Here is a 24,441-nt window from a genome sequence, read left to right on the forward strand (position 1 = left end):
ATTATAATAACACAATATTGTCCTTGCTATTATATGACAGATGGATCATTTGATGGATGGATTGTGAATTGTGGTCATGGTCCGGCTGGTTGTGGGTGCTAACAAGCTACTGTATCTTTAATTATTTTTGTAACCAAAATCTTGAGTCTCGTAAACCTGACTAATTATATGTTAAAATCAAATTCAGCTCTGTGGCCCGTTTTTCCATTTTGTATTTTTGATCTATTAGAGGTTTTTGTCATTTAGACTTTGTTTTACCATCTCAAAGTCTGCCATGGTTTTTAATTGGGGTGTTCCGATCAGGAAATTATGCGACTGATTCTGATACCGTTCATCCATGAGTCAGATTACCGATTTCTATACCAATCATAGGTGCACATTTTTCAATTTTGGAGCTGTAATGATTATGTTAATAATATATTAATTTGTCTCTCTTTTTTTTATATCAATTAATGAATCAGATTTAAAAAACAAAAACAAAAAAACTAACATTTTGTCCACATTTACATGCCTTTATTTGACTAAACCAGGACATTGTTTCAAATTGACAGATTTTGTTACTGGTTTGATCTGTAACGTGCAGTGTTAAGGAAAGTGGGAGGGAACGCTACACTGCACAGTGCACACAGTGTGACATAGGAGTGGATTCCCACAGCAAAAATCCCGTCCAGATGTACCTTTCCAGTTTCCCGGTAAATGCCCGGTCACATCGGTGGCCGATCATTTGAACCACTAGTTTTAAAAACTGCTGTTTTAGTGGGTGGCTGTTCTGTCTCATGGAAATGAGCTGCTCATTGACGGTGCTTAGGTGTTACGACTAAGCAAGCAATTGGTTGAAAATCTGAAATCCTGGTTTGGAGTTTTGCGAGCGCGTCCCGGGATTCCGATGGCAGTGAATGCAGCAGTGGCAGCAGTTTTGCCTGCGCTCAGTCTTCCTCGTTGTGTGCATCGATGAAGTTGTTTCAAAGATGGCGGACTTCCTGCCGTCCCGCTCTGTTTTATCTGTCTGTTTCCCCAACTGTCTCCTCACTAGCGGCGAGGCAGAGCAGCTGCGGAAATCTAAGGAGATAGATAAGTGTCTTATTCGAGATAAGACATACGTTAAAAGGCTAGTTAAAATCCTCTTACTTGGTGCAGGCGAGAGCGGCAAGTCTACTTTCCTCAAGCAGATGCGCATTATCCATGGGCAGGACTTCGATCAGAGGGCCAAAGAAGAATTCAGAGCCACTATTTATAGCAACGTTATTAAAGGTAAGACTACGAATAATGTATTTGACCTCTTCCGAGTTGTTGCTGATGTTTTTGCCACACGTTTTAGTCAATTTGGCGTGTAAACACTGACGGTGAAGATGGTAGCAATGCTAACTGCACGTTGAGATAGATGACCAGGGCGCTCTGTTCCCTGCTTTGCTGGACGAGCGAGCAAGAAACGCCCATGTTATTTATTTGTGTTCTTCTCCACGGTAGGTTCGGATGCGACCCGCCGTGCAATTTAAGAGCCCCACAATAGGATTGTCTTCTACTTGTCTTACGATATACGGCACGTTATGATGATGATTGTTGTTGTCGTCGCAAACCTGTCATTGTGGGCAGACAACATGACAGCATAATTCATACAATGACGTGTGTTTGTTGACTGAAACCACCAAACGACGTTACTTTCCAACATTGAGTGGTGTAGCTCGTCATTTGGGGTGGAATAAATAATTGATTCTTACATCCAGATGGAAGCGTTCTAAAACACTAATTACATTGAAATGATTAGTTGTTAGTGTATTGTATGCGCAACAATAAAGGAACTCAGAGGGGCTGAATGGTTTTGGAAAATATCCAAATTGTGATTTAATACGCGATAAAAAAAAAAAAGTAAAGTCCTTTACTAATGTATTTTTCAACAAACAGAAGCAGTTAATCTCTTACAATATACTACATCAATATCGTCAGAATGCCAAAAAAGAGTACCACCGATGCAGTATTTGCTTTGAGGATGTTGATAGAGAAGTACAGAGAAGATCAGAAGGAGCTGCATTGTGACTTTGTAGATCTGGAGAAAGCTTACGACAGGGTGCCCAGAGAGGAACTGTGGTTTTGTATGAGGAAGTCTGGAGTGGCAGAGAAGTATGTTCAAGTGGTGCAGGACATGTATGAAGACTGTAAAACAGTGGTGAGGTGTGCTGTAGGTGTGACGGAGGAGATCAAAGTGGAAGTGGGACTACATCAGGGATCAGCTCTGAGCCCCTTCTTGTTCGCTATGGTGATGGACATGGTGACAGATGAGGTTAGACAGGAATCTCCATGAACTGTGATGTTTTGCTGATGACATTGTGATCTGTAGTGAGAGCAGGGAACAGATGGAGGATAAGCTAGAGGCATGGAGGTTTGCCCTGGAAAGGAGAGTGTTTTGTGGAAAACACTACTTCACCTTTATATTTTTATGCAGGATTGTGAGTGGTCGGTGGCAACAATGAATACACAGAGACTTGATATGCTTTGCTAGAATAACTGTGTCTTTTATTCCCCGCAAACAGCAATCAACATTTATACTGTGCTAGGATAATCGTACGTTTTATCCCCCGCAAACAGTAATCAAAACCTGCGCTGTGCTAGAATGATTATACCTTTCATTCCCCGCAAACAGCAATAATCACAACTTGCTTTGCTAGAATTATTGCACCTTTTATTCCCCGCAAACAGCAAAAATCACAACTTGCTTTGCTAGAATTATTGTACCTTTTATTCCCCGCAAACAGCAATCAATACACTACAACGTTAAGCAGCATAATATGATGATCATCAGCACTTACCTTGACACTAGACCGGAGAGCCTACGGTCCGGGTAGAACGAGCTGCAAAACGGCTGGGCAATAGTACGTGTTCCGCAGCTGACTCTGTCCGGACCGTGTGCCGCTCCGTCTTTTATCCGTTAGCGTGGGAAACCGGGCTAGCCAAGCCCTTTCTCAGACACTTTCGACGTTGGCACCTCATCTATATAAATGAGAAGTAACATTATTTCAATTCAGTTTTGTTTATGAAATTGGACAAAGCAAAATCTGGCTCCATACAGAAGATATTTCCTCTTCTAATGTGTGACTACGGACAACTTTGCAGGGCTCTGCCATTTTCAAATCATTTGACCGGGGATGTGTTTTGATTCGCCATCGCTCACGTAGTGCACACGCACACAAGTACTCGTGAGATGGAAAACTTGCAAAAAATTACATGCACCTAGCGTGACAGGCTTTGATTACAACAGTGACATCTCTTCCTGCTTCACTGTGCTCTTAATGACCAATCAAATTGCATCCTTTGCAATTAGTAACTCACGTTTTATTAAATTGTGATTATATTGCAAATGCAGTTAAACGTTGACTTGCAGTTATTGATAGTCGAATAAAAACTCTTGATATGATGAGACATTGTTATGCTGCAACGAACAACGCGTGTATCTCCAAATGGACACAATGACGTATGTTACGGATTATGTCATCACATTCCTACTGTGTCAATTTCACGATATTTCAAAATTTTATCACCCCAAAGAATACACCGGTAATATCGTAGAAGGTATGATATGGAACACCCCTAGTGCTCTGTCCTCAAATCGGGGACATTCAAAATGTTGGATTGTTTTGGCCCAACTTCTCACCGTGTCTGGTGTGCCCCGAGGACAAACAAGCACACAGCCTGTTGACAGTGACATGCAGCCAATCAGAATTCGAGGAGGACACCGGGAAATCCAAACTCAAAACAGTCATGGCGCAAGAGAAAGTTCGTGCTTGCGCTTTCTCCATTCCTTTGGCCAATGGCTTTTCCTTTTATGTTGTTTTTTTAATGCTAAAAACAAAGCACAAACGAATGCCTGGTCTTTCATGTTCGTTTACTCTGAAGTCACGTTTAAGCTCAAAGGCTGTGTCTGAATGTCCACCCTTATCCCTCATTCACTACATAGCCTCGCACTATATAGTGGCCTAATATGTAGTGCCCTCATTCTGTTTGGCGATTTGGACAGCCAGCTCACTACTTTCTCCCCGTCGCATGTCACGTGACCACAGTAACTGTTACAACACACCCCGGCGCATAAATTTTCCGACTATTTATTGTGAATGAACATGTACTTGAATTCCTTTGTTGTACATATTTTCAACTGAAAACAAATTTATTATTTCCATAGTATATGTTAATGCCTCGCTTGGATTCTCGCTCTTGCGCTGTCGCTTGCGTGAGCCCTCAGTAGGGAACTATATAGGGAGTAGGATACACATTCGGACACAGCCAAGAGGTTTGCAAGACTTCTCGTCTAACCTGGAAACATTTGTGAATTAGATTGGTCTGTGAGTGATGTGTTGATTGTGCCGTGAAAACTGTTAGTCCCATGACTTTTTTCTCATCATGTGTGGGGTCTCTCAGAGTTTGGAAGTCTGCCGACAAGTTTAAAACCAGACTCAAAAGGCTGTCTCAACTACATGATCTAGTTTAATTTTATAGTAACTAGGCTGGTAGGGCAAATAGTTTAAAAATTCGGCCTAAAACCATATTGAGGTCTAATAGTGACCATTTTTCTCTATTTTTGTCATTGTTCACTGAATATTGTTTTACATTATTTATACCGTAAATTTGTCTTGTGATACATTTTACATTAATTCAGTCTGCTTGTGTTACCAGTAACTACAAATTGTTCTTAAGCAAGTCATGATCATTTTATTATTCTAAAGCAAGTGCAAATGACATATTTTTCTTACATGTCACCAGTTTTAAAACAGGAATTTTTTTCTGGACTATTTAATAAAAATAAATAAATACTGAAATGTAGAGTATGCTCACTTCTCTAGGGACCATTACACCACTGTCTGAATCGTAGTTGAATCAGATTGTGAGGCGGTGGGAGATTTCCATTCCTGATCATTTTTGTTCTTATGCAAACAAATTATATTCTATTCTAATTCTTCTACTGGTGTGCTTTTTTGCATCCAAGTTATGCATCCCAATTTGCCTTCATCATCACTTCAAGATTATTTTAGTATACTATCAACAAGCTATTGCTTGAAATATAAAAAAAAAAATTATTGAGCATCAGTTAATACATTCATAATTACTGTTATTCATAATAGGTTGTATCTTGACCCATTAAGATTCTCCAGTGCCTATAGTCCCCACATCACCTTGCATGTCTTATATAATGTTAGCCGTTGTATTGAAATGTACAATTTGGGCACATAATTAACAAATTTCTTCCCATTTGCAAAGTCAGTTCAGTGTTTCCCACAGATTTGAAATTTACTTGTGTGGGTGGACTGGGGGGAGTTGAGAGGCGGGGGTTCTCAGTCCTGTTACTTGCCTCTCCGCTAACCTCATATCAACAAGTGAGTGAGGGCAAACTAATGTTACATGCGGTATATCTGGTCGCGACACGTTTGTTTTTTATGTATAAACCAATAAACTTTTTAAACTTCTTGGGTGGTGGCCAGTTTACTTGGGTGGCCCGCCCAAGTATTAACATGGTGTGGGAAACATGCTGTTGTTTGCTAAAAGGAACTTACTTAACTATGAATAAGAGCAAATAGAGAAGTGTTTTTTGAGAGGGTGGACAGGCCAATTTAGGGTGAAGGGGAAATGACACAGTTGATGATGTTTACATCAAACAGGAAGCTTAATGTCAGTCTCCCTCATGAATGTGCTTGGACCTCTGTTAGTTGTCTGATTCACTGTAGACACACAGGTACATTGAGTAATGAACAAGAATAATTGGTTAATAAACGTTTTTTGGGGGGTGGGGGATAAAAAGTCTAATTTTATTCCATTTATTAATGTAATAATCGAAAGAATAACTGATTCTAAAAATATCCAATAGTGACAGGCTGACAGCCCTACTAAGAAACACTCCTGGATAAAAACTTGCCTAATATTCATTAACAAGTGTATGCACACTGCATCTTGAACTTAGTTCAAACATAAAATGTCAAAATCATGTTAATGTGCAACCCCTGCTGTCTCACCTCATCAGCAGACAGCACAATGATGCTAGCGTCACCATCAAAGACATTGCTACAGAGTGAATTTCCGATGCAAGATCTATGGTACATTAATTGGACGACTAGGAATTACCGGTACAACTCACTGGGAATCACTCTGTTCGCGACTGTGGTCTGTTTATTATCACAGAAACTTGGTTTTACTCAAGGATGCTAGCATGCAGCTAGTTGGCCCCCATTGTTAAAAACTTGAGGACATATACAAAAACTGTTAATTCCTACAGTGTTGAGCAGATTTTGGATATAAATACCATAAATTTAAAACTGAAAGTCTGAGTACATCTTGTTCGTTTAATTTGAAATCCATTATGGTGTTCACTGTTCAGAGTAAAACAGATGAGAACTGTATATTTTTTTAAATACATTTTTAATGGCCATACATTTTCCATTGATTTTTGCTGCAGTACTTGTCTTGGGATGTGAAGCTAAATGTAACCTTTATAATTAATATGTGTTTTCTCATTCCAGGTATTCGAGTTTTAGTGGATGCTCGAGAGAAGCTTCACATTCCATGGGGCAACTTGTCCAATCAGCGTCATGGAGATATGTTAATGGCGTTTGACACCCGGTCTATGATGGCCCACGGTCATGGTATGGTGCAGCCCAAAGTTTTTCAGCATTACCTACCATCCATCCGAGCTCTGTGGACTGACCAGGGAATCCAGAATGCATATGACCGTCGCAGAGAATTCCAGTTGGTAAGTAGCCATAATTTACAGTTAAATAATAGGGCTGCAATGATGTCAAAACCCAAATTGTATTGTAAGAAACAAACCTGTCTCATCTTTAAAATGGAAGAACCACTACATGCCCTTTCTAACTGAGAGGGTTTGTGCCTCCATTCCAAGTACAGTCGTGTGAGCTCACAGTGCTATGCTACACTTTAAGAAAACATTCATTATAAAAACAACTTATGCTTAAATGGTGTCCGATCTTCACCCACCCTAGCTGTCCATGGCATTTGCACAGAAACTCAATGTTGGCCGTTATGTAAATTAGAAATAATTTAGAATGGCTCACTTCTAGACACATTTTTGTGTCTTTGGAGTGTATAGACAATCTTTGACAGTAACAGATAAAGCCCCTTCTCTACATTTGATGGAGCAGAGCTGCAGCTGCTTTGCAAACACAGATGCACACGGACAGCTAATGAAGATGAGCCTTATGTTTCTGCTTGCTGTCACTCTTTACAGACCATTGCTTTTTTCTTTTTCTTTTTTTTCTCTATACAAGTTTGTGATCCAACAGCTTCGTGCCTCATCAATATGCATCTGTAGCAAGGTTATTGTTGTTGACAAAAACTAAAACAAAAATAACTACAACTAAAACTAAAAAAAAAACATTATCATAAACCAATTTAAAAATGAAAGCATTGCTACCTCTTTGGCTGCTGCTGCAACAAGCGGCGTAGAAGGAAAATTAACATTAGAAGAAGAATTTCTTCATATCAAGGCAACAAATTAGGGTCGTATTTTGCTTTCTTGACTTGTATTAAATATTGACATAATAGGAAATCAGATAAAGGATTGTTGTCCATTTTTCAATTAATAATTTTTAAGAGAGGGTCAGCACTACTTTTTTTATTGATAATAAACTAAAACATATACAGTATATATCTGTTCAATCTAGCAAGCTAGCTACACCACCAAATCTGGGAGAAAAAGTTTGTTACAGTGTTTGCACACTTGTGCAAGTGTGAACAATAGAGGTTTAAAATGTTCTGCTTAAAAACTGTAGGGACATTATATTTAATTTCATAACTGCAATTAACTTGATAACTGACAAGTTTGCTGGCTGCTCCATAAGAAATGTCAAGACAATACTGTATTCATATTTTAGCTTTTGTTTTTTTAGGTTGTTATAGACTTCTTAATAAGATGTGAACGGAATTTCTTGGAGTTAATTGTGGACTGATGATAACCTGACAGGCAGCCAGGGAGAAATTCACAATTGTCTGACTGTTGCATTTTTCAGTGCCCAGATTACTTGTGTACAGAACACAAGTCGTGTGTTTAACTCATACACTCCCAGCCATTTTCACTAAAACAATCCCCTTCACTCCCGGCTGTTTTACTGGATTTTGACTGATTTTACAAGGCCCACAGAATATTGTGTTCTATTGCTATAAAAACATGAAACCTACCAAAAGAAAGATTAGAGTCTCTTCTTTCATCAGGAAAAAAAAGAAGTACGTTTCTATCTGTTTCCGTTTTGCAGCAATTAGCATTAGAATATAGCTAAGTTGAATCATTATTCACAAATCAATTTAGAATTCTGAGTAATTGAGTTGTTTTTTTTTCAACATGGTCTTGGTTCATTTCCTATGCTCTACTGCCACCAAACATTTAAAATACAATATTTATACGTTTTTGGGAGCAAATGAGTTAATTGGATGATGTTCATAATTGTAGTACTTGAGGTCTCAGCACAGACTAAGACTGGAAATATAAACTTTGGTCTCTTGAGGTCTCCCTAATTTGTTGGAATTTAGATGTTTCTGGGGTTGGTGAAAGACTCTGGTTGGTAACCCGGTGGGTAGTAGGTAATGTCTGGTCGGTGCTGGATTTCACTTTCCTTTCTTTTCTTTGATCCTTCCTCGGATCTCCTGACAACCTCACGACTCTCGCTGGATTCTGAAGTATTCGGTTTAGGTGAACGGTATGGGATTTTTAATAGGTTTTAGGTAAACTAATGAGTACACACTCACACACACATGCACGCACACACACATGCACGCACATGCACACACACGTGCACATCCTCACGCACATACAAAATAAAAAAGAGAGCAATGATGATGACATGTCAAATCGGTAAAATTACCGAATGAACAATACTGAGCTCTCAAAAAAAAGAAGAAAAGAAAGAAAGAAATAATACACAAAAAGATTGGAAATATAAAGTCAATGAAGAATTGTGAAGATTTTCAGGAAAGACAATTACTTATTCACACTTTCTCTTTTTCTCTCTGCTTCAGGGGGAGTCGGTCAGGTATTTCCTGGACAATTTGGAAAAGCTTGGACAGTCGGTAAGTCTCTCAAACGGCTGAAGAACGGATGCAGCTGATGGGTGATGCTCTTTTGCTCATTTAGCCATTTTCAACAGTAAGAAGTTAATATAAACTTCATTATTTTTCATGTACAATTAATAAAAAACACATTTTTGCCATTTGCTGTCGAGTGAAAACAACATCACGTGTACTTAGGGCTGAGGTAATACCCAATCATGGCTCAGTTTGCGAACGGCACATGACCAAACCCAGAAAACAGGTGAGCTGTGATTGGTCGTTTCCTGAGCTCTGGACACCTGTGTTGTCATTTTCAGTTGACAGCAAGTGACATAATGTGTTTTTGAAGGTATTAAATGTACATAAAAAATAATAAAGTTATCAAATACATTTTAGACAAAATATATTTTTTTTTTCTTGCTGAAAATAGCTAAGTGAGTCGAGTATCCCTTTTATCCATTAAGGCCTGAACGCCTGGCAAAACATGCCTCTAATACCTATGGGTGACTTAAAAATCATCCCCGAAAACCTGAAGCTTTCCTGGAAATTCAACATGCCTACTAAACATTTGATATCTCAGCCCCTAAAGCAGATAGAAACATAATCCATGTGGCTTTCACACAAACCCAAGTTTATTCTAATTATAAACCTTCAATATATATGTATTTGTAAAAATCAACAAACTTCACACAAAGAAATCCAATAAATCAAACAAAATTATGTGTGAATAATGCAAACTTTTCACACAATATTTTTTTGTTTGAATTGAATATTGTCTATTTTATTTTATTTCCTTCTGTGAAGTTTGATGACTAATATATATATATATATATATATATATATATATATATATATATATTTGTAGATGCTACAACAGTGTAGCATCTACAAATATGTGTTAACAATATATCACTGTCGACTGGTTCCACTGGTTCAAAGTCCACAAGCGCGTCGTACTCCTCTATCACCACCATAATTTATTTCATAACACCCGCCAATTTGCGTCAGCCATGAATGCTTGGAAAAGAAATTACAGGAAATGCTACAAGGCCCACGTCACCCTTGTGTTACAAACAACAAACAATGACATGCATGTCATTGGCAAAGAGACTTTGAGAATTGGTATAAAAAAAAAAATATATATATATATATATATATATATATATATATATATATATATATATATATATATATATATATATATATATATATATATATCACATATCCGCTTTAAAGGTAGAAAAGCGTAAGAGCGCTCCCGGCTCTAGTGGTAGAAACGCAGTATTGCGCTCCTGGCCTGATATATCGATAACCGCGATGGCTGCTGATACCAAAAGCAGCTACTATCAATGACTGAGAAACCTCTTTCTAAGTGAACTGTATCCATGGACATTCTCTCATTTGTACATTAAGATTGAGCCCCTTTTTCCCGCATTTGTCTTCGTAATTAGTTGTCGTCACCGTCACCATTGCCACAAGGACATTTGGTTCAAAATTTCCTTGCAAATCCATTGTTTGGCAAACGCAAGCATTTGCTCATAATACTGTCATAATTTGTCATGAGACGTGTCCTTTCTGAGGTCCCATTCATAAATTCACTCTGACGCCCACACAGTACAGTGAGAGAGCGTGCTTGTGTTCAGTTGGAGCGCGATCTGTTTGGAGTAGTGTTGCACGGGATACCGGTACCAGTACCGTACCTCGATGTTTTGGCCTCAAAAATGGCTCGGTATCATTTTTTCTTAGCACCGGTACTTAAAAAAATTAATACAAGACAGCCAGCCAACTCTGTTTTAAAGACAGGTACACAGACACGCATGGCCGGCTCTCTACCGATATGTGGAAAACGCCTTAAGCGACACGCCTCTTTCAGCGTGTGTGCGAGAGGGTGCAGGAAGATGGCTTTACGCACTGAAGCGCTCGCTGGACGTGCACTCCTCGTTGAGAAGTATGACGCGCTAATTAAGGCTACACGGGAGCGCGCAAGCAGAGTGGAAGACACGCGACAGCATTGGCATTGCAGTTTCATTGGTCCACTGTGACATGTTTGGCAATTTCATTGGTCAGATGTGACGAGACCATTGGTAAATGTATTGGCAGCATGAAGTTCGAAGGAATCCATAAAATAAAAGCATCACATTTGAAGCCGCAGGGTTTAAAGCGTGAGAAAAAAAGTAGTGACTTGTAGGCTGGAAATTACGGTACATGGTGGCCCCAACACATGTCATGTAGTGGCCCTGACACTCCGGCCTTTTGTGCGACTTGGACAACGGCTAACATCACTACCGTGGGCTCCATTTAAAAGTGAAAAGAGGCCTCATCAAAACCTCCAACCATGGCTTCCATAATGCTATGGCAACATTTTGGCCAGTGTATGTTGCGATGCAAGTGTGTTTTGATGTGTAATTGTGAATATCTGGCTCACATCACACTCATACACTGCACATCAGTATGATCTTTGCCAATGATGGATCATGCTGGAATGCAACACACACACACACATTCTCCTAAAGCTCAGCATTTGTTTATTCTCTGTGGTATTCTAGGAATGCTTAGTTTTAAATGGGGGGCATCAACAAAGCAATATAAGTGAAGGCACCGCATTTATCTGGACTGCGAAGCTCGATATAAAGTTCTTGACATCACCAATTAAACTGACGGATCCGGAAATGTGAATTTGATTTTTTAGGGCTACCTCCCCAGCCAGCAGGACATCCTCTTGGCCCGAAAGCCCACCAAGGGCATCCACGAGTACGACTTTGAGATTAAGAATGTGCCTTTCAAAATGGTGGACGTAGGCGGTCAGCGTTCCGAGAGGCGGCGCTGGTTTGAATGCTTCGACTCAGTCACTTCCATCCTTTTCCTTGTCTCCTCCTCTGAATATGATCAGGTGAGTGACCTTTACGGCTGTTCAAGATTCGGACAATTACAGCTTTGCATTAAATTTCAAGTACAGTGGAACCTCTATTGTTGACTGCTGCTGTATATCATCCAGGATGCTTTTGTGTATATCTTGACCCTTTTTGAAAATGATGTATTCCCGGGTCAATGTCAGCAGCAAAATCTTTTACAAGTGTAGAATGAAATTAAATTACTGTGGTGCCTTGAGGTACAAGTTTAATTTGTTCCTTGACCATGTTCATAACGCAAAACATTTGTATGTAGGGCCCGACACGGTGACCAATTAACCTGCAAATGAGGCCAACTTAACAGTGTTTTCTGATAAAAGACTGATCGCACGGCGTGCATGTTTTAATTAGTGGTGCAACAGATCATCTTTGAGCCATGATGAGTTGGGATCAAGCGCAAGCACTTGTCAAGCTAGCCGCCAGGCCACCGTGCGCTGCTAAGGCCAATTTCACAATAAAAGCCTACCAAACAATACACGGTGGTGGCTATCTTGACTCGTTCTTTCTCGCAACCAACATCAATACAATACCATCCTAAAATCATATTCAATTGCTTATTAAGGACGCCAAGATACCACTAGTAGTTAATTGCACCATCATTGTATGATACGGCAAAAGTCTCCGGTGTTAGCAGCTAGCCACTAATGGCAGTGTAACTTTGAAGTCTCTTGAAGTTGCGAGGTGTATTCAAATGCAGTCGGACATTTCAATTCACACAGAAAAAAGTCCATCAATGCATAAAATGTTAAAAATTACAAATATCTAGGCAATGTGGGCTTTCTATCAATCTATCAAAGCTGACATATCAAGAGAAATGATGGGGGTGAAATCACTTTGCTGTTTTACCTAATTACAATCAATGCTATATCTAGTCACCTATGTTTGTAAAACCAAATAAAATAGGCTTCCATTATCCATTCTAGAGGTATGTAAATGAATCAAAAATCGAGAATAACCCTGCCTTTCTTTATATAATTCTTATAACATTTGCCACCAAAAACTGGAGTGACATTAGTTGCCTTTAAACAGGCAAACACAAAACAAGAATAATATTCAGAGTATAACCGTTTTATTTTCAGTCATCTGAGCTTTGATGAAAATGTGCTCACGCACTCCTGGTTGGGAAACACTGATTTGATTGGTTATGCTGCTAGGCAGGCTGTGAAGCTTTGGCTTTCCCAAGGGGAAGGAGGCTGGGAGGCCTCACCATAAACTGGACTCTCTTGTGTTGAACAAAGTAATGTTCACATAAAAGCAAAGCCTTTTTTTCAATATCTTCTCTTAGGACGCATCTGTCGAGGAAGGACGCATCTGAACTCGCTCCTGCACTCGCTCATGACTTCTATTTTGTTGACATTGAGATTTTTAATTACATTGTTGCAATATGCCTGGTGGAAAAAGAGCTGACAAGACTGAGGAGATCAAATCTTCTCTTGCAAAACTCAAAGAAATGGTCATTGAAATACTTGAAATGAAAAAGAGCGTCAAGCCACTTCTGCAGGAAATTCAGCAGTTGAAGAAAGAGACACAAGAAGAAAGAGACACAAGAAAAAGATCGACGCGTTGTCGCCTTGGAACAAAAAGTGGATGATTTGGAACAGAATCTTTGTATCGACAATGTGATAGTTACAGGTATCCAGATTAAACCGCGCCACAGTCCTCCGCTGCAGCTTGCACAAGTGCAGTTGATTCTGACCAAACTTCAGCGAACGAGACTGTGGAACAGCAAGTAACAGCTCGACTCGGAGATTTGGGATTAATTGTGGATCCAGCGCACATTTAGATGTGCTTTTCGCTTCCAACTGGGGGGACACGACCACCGGCAGTTCTGGTCAGGTTTGTTGACAGGAAGAAAAAGATTGCTTTTTTGAGAGTTAGCTACAAGCTTAAAGGTAAACATGTCTACGTCAATGAAAATCTCACAAAACAAAATGCTGACATTGCCAGAAGGCCGCGACAATTGAGAAAGAATGGACTTGTGGAGAACACATGGACAAAAGATCGGATCTTCATCAAAACAAAAGAAGACTCATCTTCTGAGAAGAAAATGCAGATCGTGAAAAGAGTGGAAGAATTGGTGGAGTTTGAGAGACAATAACTGCAATCAGTAACTCACATCATTAATTTGTGGATTATGTTTATGCAAATGAAATTATTGTAAGATATTACTAATTAACCCGAAAATTGAGCTGTTATGATTTGAATAATGTAAATACAGCATGATTACTTGCTGATACTGCAATGGTTAACTATTTATTTATTTATTTATTTTTAATACACCTGCATTGATAACATGCATTGCTGTTCCTGTAAGAATGTAAACATTGTCTGACTCCATTTCTTTTTGGAAATTTGATGTAACATGCAATGCTGTTGTGATAAGGTTGTATTGTGGCTGCAATGTATCTGCTGTAAATAGTTACAATGGGTTGGTAAACATGGTTCTGGGATGGAGCCGGCGGGGCCTACCTACTCAGCTGGTGGGTGGCCTTTGTGGGCGCTAAGAAGTGTCAAGATCTAAGTATCATCTGGATGCTGGCAACAGTGGTGGGCCGGTGGCTAAGCTGATCAGAATGGAGTGAACATTGCTGTGGACACAATGAGCAGAATGCAAGCGGATCTACTCTGGAAGCCACAACATGTGTGAAAGTTGATCCAAGGTCAGCGAAGACGCTACTGGTGAACGAGCATGCGCTCGCCTTGGCTGCGCGCCTTGACTGCTCGCCTGGTTGGGTGGGCCTGTTGGTGGCGTCAGGGAATGGATTTAACAATTCCAAATGATTGGTATTAGCTGCAACTTATACACGGACATTACTCAAGATGAACTGAGCGAGGAGTGTGCGGACTTAAGTCTGGGATTAATAACGATCTGAATCAATGACCTTCATAATCAATGTATATGACTGATGCGTATAGTAAGAATTGATGGGGATGGGGTTACTAATAAGCCATGGCTTCTACCTATCAGCTCTTCTTTCGGATGTCAATGTTGCAAATGATGTGATCGGTATATCCTGTAATAATGTGTCCAAAAGGAAAAAATGAATAAACAAAACAGTGTTATAGAAAATATTTGAGTTGTTTTGCCAGCCGCTGCTTGTTGCAGACAGTTCTTGTTACAGTAAACTATTTTACAAATATCACATATCTTGACTCACTGTCAATCGTTACATCATATGGAACTATGGTATGGGTCATTCCGTGTCAGCCGTACATCAATAATGTTGTGGATTAAGAATATATGTCTGTGATTGTTGTTATATTTTCTGTCTACATATGTTGCTGCGTGTTCAGATATCCGTTGTTCACCACACACCGCATGTAGCAGCTCACCTAGAGTTTGGTCACCACTGATGGTATAGTAGTAGTAGTAGTGGTGGTTCACTCGCCTGACTTTGGTGCAGGCAGCGTGAGTGTGAATGGTTGCCTGTCTCCTGTCATCTGGGATAGGCGCCACCTCCCCACAGCCCTGAACACGATCATTGGTATCCAAATAGAAAAGAGGTGGTTGGATGACCTGCAGTTGAACTCACGTTGAACTTCTCAATTTAGAGCTTCCATTGTATCTTCACGCAAATGAACCAAAATTAAACCACCCGGCATTAAAATTCAAGGGTGCATTCTCACAACTTTGCCCAGTTTCTGAGAACAAGTCACATAAAAAGCTTAGTAGAGGCTTGTGCTTCCAAGAACTTGTCCTTAGTGTGTGAACTAAAAAGTCGAAACAAAAGGCTGTGGCAAAGGATGCATGCTAATTGACAGCCTGTTACTGTTTAGTTAAAACATAGTCCTATTCCTGATGTCTAATTCCAACTCGACACTTTGTAAAAATAAGAACTAATAAATATACAGTATGTATGTTGCATTAAACCGTTGGCTTTTACATTATACTGCATAGCTAAAATTGTATCAAGAGTCTAAAGCTCCAATAGGAAATATACACACATTTTGATGCAACGTGTATCTGTCTGTCTGGATTTCTGTGAAATTTACTGTAACAGTAATCGAAAACAAATCAATCCTAATTAGTCTTGGCCAACATTTCAGACGTTGGTCACATTTTAGAGCAATAATAAATTACCAAATGAAGCTGAGCATGAAATGTCCTGTTGCTCGACATCTCCCATTTCTTGCAAGCTGGCATCAGCAAAACTCACTTTTTTTTCTAGCTTTTTGTCTTTGACTGGCGTTGTTGACTATATTTGCTTCAAGGATTTATGAAAATGTTTTGGCTAGAGATAATACATTATTAAAATTTGAATTATCCTTATTACAAATAAAGTTAAGGTAATCCCAGATACAGGCACTGAAAGCATTGAAATGTGTTTGAATTAAAAAAAAACTTCAGTCTGCCTATTTTACGTTTTGACCAAAAGAAATTGAAAATGACTAGAATGACTGCAATGATAAATTTGAGAGTGGTGAAACTGTAGTAAAACTTTGCAATGCATGCATTTAATAATGTATTAGTGTAATATAAAGTCAGCCTAATTAACGTAAGTAAGGTATAGAAAATGATGTCACAAAATGGTAGCAAAACAGAGCTGACAACTGTTAGGATTGTGTTAAGGAAATCTCCCCACACAAAATAAAATATGTAAATCCACAAGTTGAAAATTTACTTAATTTTACGACAATGTTGAAGTGTGGCCCATGACAACCACTGCAGTTTCTCACATTGGGAAAATGAAATGCGCACCAACATCATCCCAATAACCATCAACCTCAATGACCATGTCCTTCTGCTTCCATGTTCAGGTTTTGATGGAAGACAGGCAAACCAACCGACTGAGTGAGTCCCTCAACATCTTCGAGACAATCGTCAACAACCGAGTGTTCGTCAACGTCTCCATCATCTTGTTCCTGAACAAGACCGACCTGCTGGAGGAAAAGGTCAAGCAGGTCTCCATCAAAGACTACTTTGCTGAGTTCTCGGGCGACCCCAAAAGCCTGGCGGACGTGCAGGCCTTCTTGGTGGAGTGTTTTCGCAAAAAGCGGCGAGAGCAGCAACAGAAGCCGTTATACCACCACTTCACCACGGCCATCAACACTGAGAACATCCGCCTGGTCTTCCGCGACGTCAAGGACACCATCCTGCATGACAACCTCAAGCAGCTGATGCTGCAGTGAGAGCGCAGTCTAGGTGGAGGAGGGGGAGGGGGAGGCTTGGCGGGTGTACCACACTGAACGTGAACCAGAGGAAGACAGACAGATGCGGGGTTTTAAGGTGCCCTCTTCCATACCCCGCTCATCAGCCTGTAAGCGAAACAGGTGTGTTTCTCCCTTAACCCATCCATCCTCCCTTCTTGACAGTGACAACCCCCCCCCCCACTCCCTTTTATAAACTATGAATCGAAGCCACCACTACTATCAACATTCCCCCTTTTGCTTCCTTATTCAGCATATTTACTGTGACTTTAACAGCTGCAACCCAATCGCCACCCTCCGATGGATTTCCTGCGCAAATTCTCACACTTTGCTTTTTGTTCCTATGCTGCTTTGAGCACTGTTGAAAGGGATGGCAATGGGAGGGCCTTGTTTCCACTCTGTGTTGCTCATACGGTTGCTGAAAGGGCGTCTGTCCCCCAGGTCTCAAAACCACATTTTTTCCATGATGCATTTTGATCTGCTCTCTGATGCCACTTGATTACATCATAGGGTCTGGCCTGTGTATTTTTGCTGGACAGGAAAGAAGAGGGCCTATACACACACATTGTCATCTGTAGCGTAGTTTCTAATCATTTAGGTATTTTCCTTAACACCATATTAATATATGTACCTATGCATTGCCCTTAACTTATATTTGCCAGGGTTTACACTTTTGATTTGTTACTGCTGTTGGACTGTGTTAAATCCATGTGTGTGTTGTGTGCGGCAAGGTGGGGGGGGGCTTTTGTAACAGCACAGACACAACCACTTGTCAAACTGTCCAGTGCAGACCCCTCCCCCCCCCGCTGTTTCTCAGGGCACTTAGTGCACCACTTGCCAACCGTCTCTTATGCCTCCATTTCACAAGTCGTGGAATCAAGCATGTCTCATGTCATGCAGTGAGATGCTGATCAATTTATCTTTAGGGACCACTGAAATGGTGCTTGAGGACCAAGACCCGCTTTTCTGGGTTGTCTAAACTATACGAAGGTAAACATGACATGAGAAAAAGCTTGCTAGATGTGGCTTTGGTTCACTTGCATCTCTTGTGTCACGTGGGTTCGTGTTCCTTAAAGCGACCGTGTGTAGAATTTTAAAATTTTTCGATGTTAGTTTATTTTAAAAACACACTATTAACTTTAATAATATGCAAAACACAGATTCTGTCACATCGATGTACATTTTTTTAAGTATAGTCATAGATCTAGTAATTGCTAATTATATTACATAGATCGTGCCGCACCTTACAGGAGGCTGACATGTTTTGCCGCCATCTTTCTGCTGCAAAGGAGAAGAACTTTGCAAACGTAGTCATTGATGGTAGGCTTGCCAAATGTGCTCTCTTAAGGCACCGTTGTGCCCGTGCTTCAAAATGCACGCGCTTGCAATTTTGCTCGTTGCACTCTATTAGTTCAGCACTAGATGGCAACAAATTCTACACACTGGTACTTGAATGGATGCTGAGTTCATTGTTGGCTTTTCAAAATGTTGGCCTTGGCTTTTTTCTTCTATGGCCTTAATTAAACATGTGAAGAGGAAAGGAATGCCATATGTGGGATTAAATAAAGTCCTGTGTGTTCTGTCAATGGATCCCTAAAATATCCACATCAGATGTGAGCACCCAAACCTAAATTATGCATCTTAGGTTATTTTGAACCTCCAACATGCATTCCAATGAGTTCAGAGGTGGCAAATCCAGGTAGCTAGCTAGCTAGCTCCCTAGCAGGTAAACGAGCACCATGGGAGCTAGCTAGCTAGGGAGTTAACTAGCACCTGGGGCTAAAGCCAAACTGTGGCAGGGTTTTTTTTTTCTGGACCTGGATTTGCCACCTCTGGTTTTGAAATATATTTATCAATGAAACTTGATATCCAATCCGGATCCGGCCCCAGTGAAACTACCACCACCCGATAATGTTTTTATGTGACTTCATGCATGTTTGAAATTTGAAGGTTGCATTGTGACTAGTTAAGACTGTGATCTAAACTATTGATGTGATCAAGAGAATATACTATGTGTTATTGGTTAAACCAGTCAATACTGTGCTCCAGAATGAAACGTAATTAAGATCTCCCTGCATGAATCAAAAGATGATTGTGAAAATGCAATGCCCAAGATGCAGCTTGGGGACATTGTGTTGTATTGGTACTAAGAATTAAGGTGCAGTAATCTTGTTTAAAACAATGAATAATTTCAAAATGGGGTCAAATTGAGGGGTTGGCAATTTGTTCTGGTCATGTTTAATTTTCTACAGTGTAGCCTGAACGTCTTTCTTCCCTTCCATGCATCTAAAGTTGCAAACAAAGGGCTTACAGCCAGGATGTGCGTTACAAGTCAGCATCTTACCAGTCTGATCATCAATCAATCTTTTTTCTTCTCTCACAATTAACTTTGCTATAAGGCCATACAACCATCCAAATTGTAAATATGTTCTGTCATTTCTTATGACGTGAAGTTGAGTTTATAGGTTCCACTTAATGATGAGTCATTAACAGCAATGTTACAATTTGAAATGAAACGTGTCATCTTGCGTCAGTGTCTGTGTGGTCATAATTTTCTCGTGCAAACAGTCATTTTTACAGGCAACAGCTAATTAACATACTTGCCAGCACAAAGTCACCATGTCACACCATTAGTAACACTTTTTTGCATCTACAAATAAGAAAATGTACTTGCGCGATGTCAACTCCAAATTGTGTGTGTGTTTCATGTGAATGAATGAATTTATTTACGATTCAGGGATCCACTTTTGTCCATTCCATTAGTTCTCTTTATTACTAGCATGTTAGCTGACGTTCAAAAATATGTTTTCAACCAGACAGTTTAGCTTCCATGAGTAAATAAAAAGATGTGGGCGAATGTGTGCTGGAATGTTCAGGAACTTCAAAATTGGGGGGATTGCAAAAAAATGAAATGGAACTGCTCAGTAATGCAGAACTTTGTTATTTTTAGGGCTGGGCATTTGACTGTGGAAAAACTAATGATCAATGAGTAATGATTATTTTAAAAACATAGTTTTAAGGGATTGGAGAAAAAAAATCTCCGAATGTTCTTAACTCCAGTTTTAATGCCAGTGTGAAATAAATGCTGCTTGGAGTTGTGGAGCCTGTAGCGGTGTTGGTTAAATGGCAGTCTGAGCCTGAATCAACAGTGCTTCTGGCTGCAGCTCAATGGTGGTAATTGACGCAATCGGAAAATCATTCATTCATTCAACATCCTCTTTAATGCATTCCAAAAATTATGATTGCAGAATTTTTGTCAACCTAATTGTATTTCCATTTTTTTGGTTTCATGATGATGCCTCGCACTGGCTTACAACTTGAACTTTTGGACCAAATTTTCCTGTTTAACATGACATCTGTCATGGCGGCCTTCTGTTTTCCCTTTGCGATCATTTCTTGAAGCACATTGAGTCCTCCAGGTCCAGCATCTCGCCAAAGACTTGCTTAATGCCAGACAAGTGGCCTTGCTCGCAACATTTTGTCTTGAAGACTTGCCAAATCTGTCTGGCGACTGTAACATTATGAATTCAATATGTGCATGTAATTCTAGATTCAACTCATCTGTTTTGGTTTTCAGCTATAGTGAGAGCAAGTGTAAAATGTGATTAGGCTCCTAATGCCTGTGTCGACAAAGAAACGTAACCTACCCGAATACTCACGTTTAGTGCCTCTTTTTTTGCTAATTTTGGCTATCTCAAAGGTTTTGTACTTTTTCTAAAAATCTGACACCTCAGTTTGATGTCCTCATATATCAAATAATTGTAATGCATTTCTCCTTCTGGCTGAACATTTTCAAATAGATAGGCTTCCATTGTACAGTCTAACTTATGCTGTCCCACCAATTTGATCCTTAATAAACCCAGTTTTTGTTTTTGTAAACTGTGTCCTCATTTCTAATCTCACCACGCATTGCTGCTATTGCTACTGTTAATATAAAGTGGGACTGCCCAGGTCACCCGAGTGAGTGTTAATCAATGTCATACAAATATTAAATGAAGTCTATAAAAAATAAAATGGAGTGTAAAGAGGAAGTTCTCAACTGCAGTTTACCAGTAGACACTGCTGGTTACATCTACTGGATGGACGCCGATTGAACCGCACGTGTTCATGAGGAAAGCCCGAGGACACATAAAAACAGGTTTCAGGTGTGTAAGACTTGTTTTACTGCAGGCCTAAGTGCCCACTTTTGCCTTGATCAGATTTTCAAATCAGAAATAGATGTGTTTACATTGGTGGAAGGCTCTACTGAAACGCTCCCACTCGCATGCAATAAATCCTTTCACACACAGAGAAATCCTTTTCAGAAGCGCATTTTATTAGTGTATATGACATGGCTTTACAAATTTCAGAACTGAATTGAAAGTGACCCCTAAATATCGCGTCAATTCTTGAATTTGAGTTGGAATTTGTGTGGCAAACATGGGAAACAACTGAATTGAAATTAAAAGAAATTAATGATGCACAACGAAAGTGTATTTAACAATACAATGAAGCTTTAAGGTAGAGGGTGTTTTTATCAAATTTGATATCATTTGAGATGTGAATATGACAGAAACTACGTGGTCAAGGTTAATAAAACTAAACAGGCTTAATGTTGAACAATATATGATTTATTCCTCCAAACTTGAGTGAAATTTTCAAATATGTGGGTTTAGTGAAGTATAACATTTAAAAAATATTTAAAATACGCTCTGCCTGAGCAACGGCCGATGCAGATACCTATTCCGATACCCAGCTTTGCAGTATCGGCCGATTCCAATACCCAGCTTTGCAGTATCGGGTCAATGCCGAACCCATACCTATTCCTAAGTTATTTTTTTCTAAACATGAAAAAGCTGTCCTGCCATTGGTTCAGAGCATTCAAGGTCCAAGAGGATATCTTGCATGAACATGTCACACATCAGTGGATGCCGTGCATTAGCAAGACACAAGATGCTGCATCCAAAGTCCTATATTAGCATCAGAATTAATGGTATCGGCATGTTACTTGTTAGTACTCTCCGATACCGATACCACTGTTTTAATGCAGTATCGGGGCCTCTGCCGACACCAGTATCGGTATCGGAACACTAGTTATGGCCTGACAATCGCCTATGAAATCCACATACCTTCGAATTTTTCATTAAAATTTGGTGGAATTAATCTTATATTATTCAACAGTAATTCTGTTTTCAGTAACCTTGGCCATGTACTTTCTATTTCAAATGATAATTTTTGGGGTGAAAAAGCTTTGTTATGGAGGACCAAAAACTGCCAAAATTCAAAATAAATAAATGACTAAAATAAATTCATGACTAAAAGTGAAAATAAAAACAGATATAAAAAATATATAATTCGAAAATTCCCCAAAAATATAAATAGAAATAAAAACAAAAAAATATTGAGCGTGTCACAATTATAGGTGTAAATTTGTGGAATACTTTTGGAATTAACCTGAAAAGGTGTGAATCGCTGGTTGTGTTTAAAAGGATGTATAAAAATGAAGTACAACAATATTTAAATCAGATATGAGTCAGTACAAATGTAGAAAATAGAGTGCGATTCAAATTCATGCGTAAGCCTTTGTGCTGATTTATATATCTCTAAAAATGTTTATCAACTAAGTGTACAAATACTGTTGGCACGTATAGTGAAGCCGTTTATGTATAAATTTGTGTGTTTGTCTTTCTTTTGTAATGGGGTAGGACTTGATAAGTTTTTTACTTCTTCCTACTCCCTTTTGAACATGTAAGCTGTGCTTAATGATTATGTAAAAAAAAAAAAAAACTTTTTTAAATGTTTTAATTTTAATTATATATATATATATATATATATATATATATATATGCCGACATATTGCGTTTGATCGGTGATTTGGATAATCTAAATTACACCAGAGAGACTGCATGGCTGCTCAATCAAAGCACTACATTGTTTACATATGAGCAGGCATTTTACAATTTTCCCACTAACTCCTGACTCGCTATATTGTCACTCTTGGTGACCGGATGTGCTAGCATGTATACAGGAGCGTTGAACGTCCTCGATCGTGATTGTGACGTAAATTGCTTTAGCGCATGAATACATTCAATTAAAAGTAAAAAATTGACTTTAAAGAAAGAGATCCTGGATCTAACCATTAACTATTTAGGGACTGTAAAGATTTGTCAGTGTGTAGATCCAATGACAAGTGACGACATTCGCTTGCTTCATGTTGTTTTATTTTTTTGTAGTAGAGTGAGGTGAGGTAGTCTAAACGAGGTGAACCACTGAAGTTATTTGCATTTGATCCAAAGTCGTCTTCGTTGTTCGCTTTTCTTTTGGGCTAATCCCTGATTTGTAATTTCCCGGAGTTGGAAAAAAACATTTTCCACCTTTTTGTCTGCGACTATTACAGCCACCGATTGATTACACATGAAGAAGGCATAACAGTCATTCTTCTGCTCTGCCAAAAAATTACAAATGACTGGTAGTGGGACTTTCCCAACCAGTATGGCAACCGGCAGTGCATTCTGGGTGATCCGAAAAGGTTGGAACCCTCTACTGTGTCTGTGACACCCCCTAATATGCAGATGACCAAATTACTGCTAAACATTGAATACCGTTTAGTTGGCCTGGGCTTACTCTTCTCCTCCACTAATTTAAATGAAGCGAGCCTCAACATCCTGAACCAAGTAGTGGTCTGTTTTTTCTGCTCCTCTAATGTACCAATTTCACATTCAGCGGTGTCTGCTTTTACTGTGGTTAAGGGGATTACATCACAGAATTGTAGGCCTTTCCGCAGTTAACTATAGGCATATAATGATTCAATCTTACTTTTGACACCACGGCGATGTAATTTTTTTTATGAAATATTTGGTATTTTGCTGCCTAGTTTTCTAATGTGGAAGTAAAATGTCCGGTTCAGTAAAACCCCGCCTCTACCTGTGTGGCTCGTCCGAGTCGGATGTGTGGCCACGCATGACCGGCCAGCCGTTGTAGTACAACCGTGTCTTCTCTACATGTGGAAATTGGATGGATGTTCAATTCTTCAATACACATTTGAAACAAAGCGGCTCCTTGCCACAAGAAATCTTAGTGGAGGAAGGGAGAAGAGGGAAGAAAAATAAGTGAGTGGGTCGCAAACCGGAGACCTGCTGCTTACAGGGCGAGCGCACTAAACACTGCACCATTTGTTGTTAGGTTCAACAGCGCAAAAGGTTTTACTTGTAGTTAACACAGCCAGAACCCTTTTTTTTTTAAGGATTTTAAGACGGCCAATTGTCATTGCACTTTGGCATTGCAAATATGAAGGATAATTGATTGCTTTGAATTCATTTGAAAGGATGTTTACTGATAAAGGCTACTTTTGTCACTACCCCATGGAGGT

At 39.5% G+C, this 24,441-nt stretch overlaps 1 protein-coding gene across 1 annotated transcript; it reads left to right on the forward strand.

Annotated features, from left to right (window-relative positions):
• The first annotated feature begins 849 nt into the window (after window positions 1–849).
• Window positions 850–19,621, forward strand: gna13b (guanine nucleotide binding protein (G protein), alpha 13b). Its single transcript, XM_077559677.1, has 5 exons — window positions 850–1,251; window positions 6,498–6,727; window positions 9,007–9,057; window positions 11,726–11,926; window positions 16,704–19,621. The coding sequence occupies exons 1-5, from the start codon at window positions 897–899 to the stop codon at window positions 17,073–17,075; spliced, it is 1,209 nt and encodes a 402-aa protein (XP_077415803.1). The 5' UTR covers window positions 850–896; the 3' UTR covers window positions 17,076–19,621.
• The last annotated feature ends 4,820 nt before the right edge of the window (window positions 19,622–24,441 follow it).

Source organism: Vanacampus margaritifer, chromosome 2, assembly GCF_051991255.1.
Source record: "Vanacampus margaritifer isolate UIUO_Vmar chromosome 2, RoL_Vmar_1.0, whole genome shotgun sequence".
In the NCBI taxonomy this organism is placed as follows: Eukaryota; Metazoa; Chordata; class Actinopteri; order Syngnathiformes; family Syngnathidae; genus Vanacampus; species Vanacampus margaritifer.

Excerpts from the sequence above, each read along its gene's own strand:
- gna13b (XM_077559677.1), top strand. The coding sequence starts at position 897 with ATGCAGCAGTGGCAGCAGTTTTGCCTGCGCTCAGTCTTCCTCGTTGTG. Across the intron at positions 1,252-6,497 it reads TTATAGCAACGTTATTAAAG|GTATTCGAGTTTTAGTGGAT; the intron begins GTAAGACTACGA and ends TTCTCATTCCAG. Across the intron at positions 9,058-11,725 it reads TGGAAAAGCTTGGACAGTCG|GGCTACCTCCCCAGCCAGCA; the intron begins GTAAGTCTCTCA and ends TTGATTTTTTAG.